Genomic DNA, 9,014 nt, shown 5'->3' on the forward strand with positions numbered 1-9,014 from the left:
TCCTAGTGTCCTAGGGTTTTTCTCTCCATTTCCCCCTAAGCTTTACGCTAAGGAACGGACCGGCATATAATTGAGGGAGGGTGGGTTGCGTAAATCCCAAAAAAAATTTCCAACAAGCACTTCACCTACGAAAAAAATATCGCGCAACCTCTCTCCTTTCAGTAAAGAAATATTGAGCAAACACACAAAAAATAGCGTGCAGTTCTACAGAGATGCAAGGGATTAGCCGATATGGTCTGGGGTGCGACTAGTCTCTCCCCTGATGCTTCCGTATCACATGAAAGGTAGTCTCCCCCACAGCCGCTTTCAGTGTCGTCACGCAAGCGTTGCGTGACGAAACTGAAAGCGGCTGTGGGGGAGACTACATGAAAGGTAGCTAAAGGTACTGACTGATTAGGTTTGATTGACGGCAGCAAAAAAAAAAAAAAAAACGAATTTCAGCGTGCAGCTCGCAGACACAGAGTTCGCATCTTTATGCAAATTGCAGTTAAACTTTTAAAACGAAATGTCTTGTCGTATAGGAACTAGCTATTGGAACCTCGTACCCAGAGCTTCTCGCGTTAATCTTTCTTAAAATGCTCTTGCACATGCGTAGTAAGTCATTACATTTCCCGCCTTTTTTTGAAACGCGCGCACACGCGTTGATAATTCGCTATAAAAAAATACAATAAGAAGAAAATGCGAAACATTAGATAAATAACAAATTAAAAGTAATTTTCACTAGAACAATTAAAAAGAAGGAAAAAGCGAGTTTTCATGTCAAAGAAACCCCACGTTTCCGCTAAGCCATGGCCAGTTATTATAAACGTATCCTTGTCGAACAGCGAAGTTCGTCAGATACTAGAAAAGGACCATAAAGTACGAGGTAAGATAAGATGTAAGTAAAAAAACTTGAAGATTTGCTACCTCGGAATAAAATAAGACTAAAGTTCTTATTATTAACTTATAACAATTATGTTGTTATTCTTCAGTAAGCGACACAACAGGTGAGGACACTATTATTTTCCCATTATCTTCTGTCGCCTTCTTGCTTCTCGAACTGGATCGCGTTATGGTTGGAAATGGGAAAGGAGGCAAAAGTCTCGACCTACAGCTTATAAAAAGGTATGAATTATAAAAGAAAATAGTTTATATTTCCTGGTATGAGTAGACCGGCAAAAAGCTACAAGAAAGCCGATAAATTGGACAATAAAACTACTTATGCTAATATTTCTTTTTGAACAAGGCTGGAGAGATTTCATCAAATCCACAGACATTGTTATGTGATAGTTGTGTCCCAAATGATGGCATCCAAACAACTGGAATCCCTAGTGGCTCTTCAAGGAAGGTATAGGATAAGCTTAAACTAGATATAGAGGATAGTACAGGGGCGACAGAGATACGGATTTTATCTTTAAGGTTCGAGGTGATACGCCTCCATAAAAACATAATTTCTCACCCTTGGAATTTTTTTACAGGTTTTTAAATTTACATATGGGATTTATTCCAGCACACAACCCCAAAGAGATTATAGACTGCATGATAAGTATTGCCAAGGTAATACGATGACTATGGGCCACAGGGCACGATATATGGCTCAAGAGAATGAGTACAAAGAATTCAAAGTAACAATCTTTCTTTTCGAGGCCTGTGACACATAACAAAATCATGTCAATTCCACTCTTAATGTGTTACTAAAGAGTGTAACACTACAACTGAGATCTTAGTCAACTATCTGGTTGCAAAATAATTTCAGGAGTGAAGATATTACTAGTGCTCACAAAAATCCTGATACATACCATCCATGAGGGCACAGGCAACCCATATCAAAAAAAGGATTGCTACTTTAGTATCATTACTTATGCTCTGTAACTGGGTTCTCTGCAAAGACCAGTAACTTTTAAGCTTAATTTGCCATAATGATTTTCAATTTCAAATGTCATTTATAATAATTATGTTATGATCTAGGTAACTTGCAAACCACTCTCACAAATTATCCAAGACCGACTTCAAAATCTGCAGTCATCAACACTAACTGAGAGTGTGGTACTTCATGTTCTGTCAAATCTGGGACTTACAATGCATGATATCCTTTATTAATCATTATATATCAGAGGATGATCTTGAAATTTTCTATAAAAAATCAGTTTCTGGTTTGTAACCCTAACCCTATTGACACAACATGCTAAATTCTTATTTGTGAACAGAGTTAGCCATGCTCTTCCTAATAACTCAGCCAGGAGAGATATTGTTTTAGGGTTCCACAAAATTTGTGCACAATTTAGTTTGATATGTAGGCAAATATTCCTTTTACAAAGCAAAAAAAGAGTAAAAATTCCTACTGTATATAGTTGGCTTTTGAAAATTAGGTGCTCTCTCATTGGGTAAAAGCGTAGAATAGTACCCCCCCCCCCCCTTATCTAGTCAGCTGACAGGTACTACAGTACTCCCTTAAATAAGGTAAGCACAATAGAAATAAGTCAACCAGGAGAAGTGTGTAAATCAAATAATACCAAATAATACCTTATTTGCATTCAATTCTAAACGAATTTTAGTCAATGGCCAAACAAATATATCAATATGATATTATTTTAGATAGATCTTCATGGGTTTATGATGGCTCTCTCTTGTAAATAACCACATAGACAGGAGTTTCATTAAGACTGTATGGTGCAGATTGTTCACAATAGCCATGGCAGTTTAAGTCAGAGAATTTTGCTCATTTGCCAGCACATTCTCAAATCTCTGACCCTTAATGAAACCCCTCCATAGACTAGCCACTCATATTGTATACATGTATATTTCATTTATAATAAAGCCAATATTATAATTAAAAGCTTTCCATGACTAATATCTTACAATGCTTTGTTCTTCATGATGGATGTCAGACAATTGCAAACATAGCAAAAGCTTCAACAGAGGAACTAATGGATTGTAGTTTGGACCAAACAATAGCTAAGAAAATTACAAACTTTTTTGAAAAGGATTACATTGGAACATATATGAGATTCTGACAAAAAATCTTCTTATTTTGAAAATATTTTGAGTTTTATAAAGAATGTATTGATTTTGTAGTAGTCATTTTTAAATAGACTTCAAAAAATTGATGGTGAAATTAAGAAAGATATTTATAAATTCATAAAGCAACACAATTACTATTCACATTATACTGTTTTTTCAATATTGTAATATTGTTATTGATTCAAAATGTTATAATTGATGGTTGAATAGAACTCTGCTATGAATTGTGTGCCTGAAAAAGTAAAATAAAAAGTAGTTATAATCAATTATAAATGTAATTATAACAAAAATACTGATGCTCAAGAAATTTCTTGTCATACTAACCTTTCTTCTTCTCCAAGAATAAAATATAAGATTGATAATGAATGGCCAAAGTATGAGGAATGCTACTGTCTTTGATGGAATAAATTGCCTCCACCATGAACCTTGGTCTTCTCTGCTGGTAAGTGTGCTTATCTAAAGAATACACAAATACAATATTTATTACAGATTAGAGTAAAAAGCCTTTTAATTTCTTCATTATAACTACAGCCCCCTCCCTCCCCCTCATGCTCCATAACTCCGACTAGCTTCTCAACTTCGTTGAGAACCTGGTTGGTTGACTGATAACCAATGACTTCTTGACTTGTGCTGTCAATCAAGAGTACCCATCTTGCATGTATAAGAACAAAGAACCATTCTGTAAGCCATCACTACAATGTATTAAGTACTTACATTCTGAAGCCTTTCTTGTCTCAAGGCCATTACATCTTCCATTGTACCTAGTCTTCTTAAGACTCTGCTCATATCTTGTTGCAGTCTTTCTAAAGCTATCATAATTCTCTCATTGATTTCCTCTCTTTCACCACAGGAATCACAGCTTTCGCCATTGGGATTTGTATCATCACTGTCACTATCACTGTGGCCTGCACTTCTTCCATGCAGCATTCTTGAATCTGGTAAGCTATTACCAGCTGGAACAAAAAATTACAGCATGCACAATAAGCATATTACTGCTAAAAACAGCTTTCTACAACTAATTCTCAGTAATGTAAAGCTAAAGTGTCTGCAAGTCGTTGGTGAGACACTAACCAACTATACTCAGAATACGATATGGGTTGTTCACAATAGCTGGGGTAATAAAATTGATAGCTGTCACACTAAGATTATATGACAGATTTCATCAAATTAATGATTATCCTACCATTGCTTCCTAAGCCCCCTCCTTGTCCACTAGTCTGAGAAAACCCTAAGCTTGCTGGTGGCTGTCTTAAGCCTTTGGAAGCATCACCCCCTCCACAACCACTACCAGCTTGTTTAACTTTAAGGATTCCTCCATTAAGGTGGTTGGAAGATTTAAGACCATTTGAATTAGTGGGAGCAATATGTGGTTCATTAACCCTTCTTCTTCCATTTGAATCCTTGTGTTTGTGTTTGGTCTTTGTTGTTGACTTCTCCTCATCATCAAATGTCACATGCACAGGCTTCTTTTCAAATGGAGTGCTGGTATGTCGGTTGGTAGTTGATAACTCCTCATTCTCAACATCAGACATATCTGACTCAGTCAGTGAAGAGGCTGGTATGTGATCAGGTGAGCTAGTAGATGCACTACTATTATGAGACTCAGTCGAACCATTCAGTTTATGGGTATCAACCAAACCACTCTGGAGAACAGATAAATGTTCTGGGTCTATGGAATCACAGAATTCTTCATCTTCGCTTTCATCACTTGATGGCAGTGCACTTGACTGATCTGTTTGACCATTATCTTTCATGGTACTCTGCACAACTCTCAGTTGTGGGTTCTGACCTGCTGATGATAATGAATCGATTTATATGTTCATAAATATTGCCACATTATTATACAATAATTAATAACTTTTCTCAACAAAACCAGTATTTCAATGTTATGTATCATATTATGATACCTGCCTTTTTGAAACGTTTTTAAAAATATTTTCTGTCAAACTTACAGTATAATCACTACCCCTTTATGCAAAAGGATGCATTTAAATTGTAACATAAAAGAACAACCTGAATCATTTTCTTGCATTTCCCAAGGTCAAACAGAATTTTTTGAATTAATGATATAAACCTTTGTTTTTTCTTCTTATTTTTTTAAAAAGGTTTTTGGTAAAGCTTAAATGCATAAAAATTATTATGCAATGATAATAATGCTGTTTAGAGTTTTCAAGACCAACCTAACAGTAGTCAAAATGAAAACACAAATATTTTCACTTTTTGCAGAGTTATTACTTTCAAAACACAATTTGAAAATTCTAAAATTATCTATCAAATACCTGTTTGGATGGTTTAGATATGTTATGGTTTAGGTATGTCATGTGTTGGCCGAACATCACTGAACACATGGCCAATGGTTGGCCAATACATGGTCAACACACAGTAGATAGTCAGCCACAGCTCAATCAACAGTCGGCTGACTATTGACCAACAACCGGGCGATAGTAGACCAACACAATCGGCTGGTCATACAGTATGCAATTACCATCATAACTTACCATGGTCATTATCATTTAAGAGATCCTCTGAATCTTCTTTGTTAAGAGGAGAGCCTTTCTTTTTGTTGCTTACTTCAACAATATACAGAGAATTTGGTTGTAAGCTTGTGATGTGTGCATCATCCAACAATGATGCATTCAAATGAGAACCATTTACATTCTCAAATTTATCACCTACATCTTCCAATGAATTAGCTGCATCCTTAGCATTTTCATCTGATTTGCTTAGTATATTCATAGTATTGTTACTATCATGATTAAGACTATAATGTTCCAGTACATCAGCATCAATATGATCACCATTAATTTGATCATTTGAATCTGCTTCCTTTGACTTCAATACATTTTCAAGAGATATCTCTATTCTGTCATTTTCAAACGTCTTTGATTTTTCATCATAACTTTGTGAATTTGTAACTGGCATTTCTTTGGAAAGGTTATGATAATTGGCCTTTTCTGGGGATTCTACTGATTTCTTAAAAACTCGAAGGATGTGTGGTGGTTCTTGGCCAGATGGTTCATAAACAGCTTCATAAAATGATTTGAGCACAGTACTGAAGTCTGCCATCTCTTCAGTATCTGGCATGGTTTCCATGACCTAAAAAATGATGAAATATAGTTAGATATTGGTAACTTAAAATAATATTATAAATCTTCTGTCAATTTGTCGATGGTAAGCATCTAATGTAAAAAAGGTAAATATATATATACACATATAGAAAAATATTTATAGATCATAAAACTTGTAAGATTTTAAAGTGATTTAAACAATGTTGATTTAAACATATAGTTTTATGGTTTTCACATGCACAAAGCAATTAGTAAACATTGGCATTTTGGCAATGCAAGCTTGTGATAGTCATTTCTTTCTGACATGGCTATAACATTGAAACCTTAATGTTGTACATGAATTTTTCACTTGTGTAAAATGTGATCGTTTTGATACTCCTTTCTTGGTTATTAGTCTATATCTATTTACTTAATAAACTTCCACAGCGCTCTTTTAAAGTTCAAGTGTTTTGATTGTGCCGCTTATCTGGGGACGGTGCTTTAACGGTGGCAATCTTTAAAATTCATAATGCTCGTAAATAAAAAAAAGCAAATGTTAACAATGAACAATGAATGCAGCGCTTTCAAGAGCAATGTAATATTTTTGCTCTCATATGCAGCACTTAATTAGGGGTGGAGCCCTATTTAATCAGTAGCTATTGTATAATTAAAATCCATACAATGCAGAGTTTACTTTACCATTTGTTTGTTTGGCTGTCAAGGTTAGCCCCTTCCCTTTTATATACATCCAACTAACCCACTACTGAGGTTGACATACCTGCTTGAGCTCATTAATGTAGCATTCCATTGCCTCTTCTTTTGAAATATTACCAAGTGCTGACCAAGCTTCCCTAAGAAAGGAATTGTATTCATATTACACATACATCATATCTAGACCTGAGAAATATCTCCATCTCCACACTGCAGAAAAGTTTATAGCTTGTGACAAACATATTTACAATACCAGCTTTATGGAAAATCTTGGGGGCAGTATAATGTAGTGAGGTTGTACAATATATAGAGGTTACAGTTGGCTAAGCATCTGATACAGCATATTTTTACAAGTCAATTATTATTTTGGTGAGCCTTTAGGCTTTACTGGACATTAGTGATAAATACTGGGAAAAACCATTCCAATAATATGGCATGTTGTACCATGTACATGCTATAATTCAGAATGTTTCCAACTCATACAAAAACTGCTCTAACTCTTTTCTCCTTTTACTCTGTAGGAAATTTAATTCACTTCCCTCAATATGGAATGCCCATTCTGCCTTACTAACAAACACTCTCTCAACCACAGGGGGGAAAACCAGATTCCCAAATTGGGAATTTGTTGGGAATTTACTTGAATTCCCAACCAATTCCCATCCAATTCCCAGAGAGAACGAAATTGGGAACATGGCACTGATTCCCAATGTTAGTTTGTTGGGAATTTTGTTTTTCTATTGGGTATTAGAAGGAAATTCCCAACAATAAATCCCAACGTTGGTGTTCGAATTGGGAATTTAAGGAAATTCCCAACAATTCCCAATTTGGGAATCCGTTTTTTTCCCCGGTGAACATTTGCTAGAACAAAGCACATAAATTAAAATGTTAGTCACATTTGTAAGAATCGATAGCTTTTATCCAAAATATTGATAATATGATTAAAAAAGTTAAATGTCTACACAAATGTCTCACCATTTGGCTTTTTTGACAACATCCCAGAAACCAGGCTTTGATTCAGTGCAAGGTCCTTCTTTAGCTTGCTTGAAATACCCATAAAACTAAAGAAATATTAAAACCTAAGCATCTTTGCACAGTAGCAGTACTGTTATTTTATGTCGTTGACTTTAGCTAAAGTGAAAATAATTTCGTTCAGAAATAATATTTTCAAAAAAAGATTAAATTCACTTAATCTCGTGATGCAACTTTTGACGTGCGGTTTAGAGTTTCTATGAGGAAAGCATTTGCAATTTATCTTTGTTTTTAACATCGTTTAAATTAAGATTTTGGTTTTATTTTAGGATAAATAAATACAAATTATTTATAGAAAGTTTGAATACTAGCTAAATATCAGAATATCAAAACAAACCTTTAGCATCGTTTCGTAGGAAGGTTGATACGCCCCTAGAAGAATTTAAACAATTATAAAACAATGAATTAAGATTATAAAAATCAAACATAAAACTATCGAATAAGCTACCTTTCTTTGGCATAGAGCGTATCACCTTCACTGCAGCTTCAAATTGACTCTCCACGTCCGCCATCTTGGATAGTCTATGTAACAAACGTAGACGTGTCACGTGATTTACTTTCTCCTCTGTGTGGTTGAGTTGACTGAGGTCGAGCAATGATCGAAAAACGAAAGAAATTAATATGAGAAGAAGAAAAATAGACATGTATGTGAAATATGTGAATTTTTCTGCTGTATGCAAATGTTGCATTTTTATGAAAATATTTGGAAAAGGGGTTTTAAAAAAGCTGATTAAGACCATTTCAAAAAGTGCGTTTATAAGAAAATAAAAAATATTACATACCGTAAATCCTCTATTTAGCCCCCCGGGGGGCTTATTTATTTCAGGCACGTTTGAGGGAGGGCTTATTGGAGAGGGGGGGCTTAATCGAGAGGGGGGGCTTATTGATTTAGTGGAAACGCAGTATGTAATATGATTGCAACTCAGGATTAAGCGGAAGCATTACTATTGACCGTCTCGCATAATCTGTAGCGATGTACATGGCCTTTTTATTATTTGATTCACCTGTGTTAGTCTCTCAAGTATAATTTATGATTATTGTGAATAGCAAAACTAAAACACGGTAACATTAACAAAGCAAGCTAAAAATAAATGTTCTGAACAACCAAGACTTTAATAAATCACCTTTAATCAGTACACGTTATTCTTTAGTTGTGAAAGGGGGGGCTAAAAAGAGAGGGGGGGCTTAACAAATTTCTTGCTTTAAAAAGGGGGGGGGCTTATTAGA

General features: G+C 35.0%; 2 protein-coding genes across 4 annotated transcripts; one reads left to right on the forward strand and one right to left on the reverse strand.

Moving 5' to 3' along the window:
- The first annotated feature begins 756 nt into the window (after positions 1-756).
- Positions 757-2,993, forward strand: LOC116300044 (protein SPO16 homolog). The gene is made up of 6 exons (XM_031708805.2): positions 757-865; positions 972-1,104; positions 1,226-1,327; positions 1,458-1,536; positions 1,948-2,065; positions 2,839-2,993. Exons 1-6 carry the CDS (start codon positions 757-759, stop codon positions 2,991-2,993), a joined length of 696 nt encoding a protein of 231 aa, XP_031564665.2.
- On the reverse strand, positions 2,048-8,305 carry LOC116300036 (uncharacterized). 3 transcript variants are annotated; one of them, XM_031708795.2, is made up of 9 exons: positions 8,236-8,305; positions 8,125-8,159; positions 7,731-7,816; positions 6,826-6,898; positions 5,499-6,096; positions 4,184-4,789; positions 3,715-3,953; positions 3,325-3,456; positions 2,048-3,232 (listed from the first exon to the last, which is right to left on the reverse strand). In XM_031708795.2, exons 1-9 carry the CDS (start codon positions 8,297-8,299, stop codon positions 3,218-3,220), a joined length of 1,848 nt encoding a protein of 615 aa, XP_031564655.2. In that variant the 5' UTR covers positions 8,300-8,305; the 3' UTR covers positions 2,048-3,217. The 3 variants fall into 3 exon arrangements, with proteins under 3 accessions (XP_031564655.2, XP_031564654.2, XP_088893307.1); XM_031708794.2 differs by having other exon boundaries at positions 4,184-4,792; XM_089037181.1 differs by having other exon boundaries at positions 4,184-4,792; positions 8,261-8,284.
- Between the last annotated feature and the right edge of the window lie 709 nt (positions 8,306-9,014).

This window comes from Actinia tenebrosa, unplaced genomic scaffold (genome assembly GCF_029948245.1).
Source record: "Actinia tenebrosa isolate PJP-AT-01 unplaced genomic scaffold, QUT_ActTen_1.0 PGA_scaffold4__44_contigs__length_22323623, whole genome shotgun sequence".
Classification (NCBI taxonomy): domain Eukaryota; kingdom Metazoa; phylum Cnidaria; class Anthozoa; order Actiniaria; family Actiniidae; genus Actinia; species Actinia tenebrosa.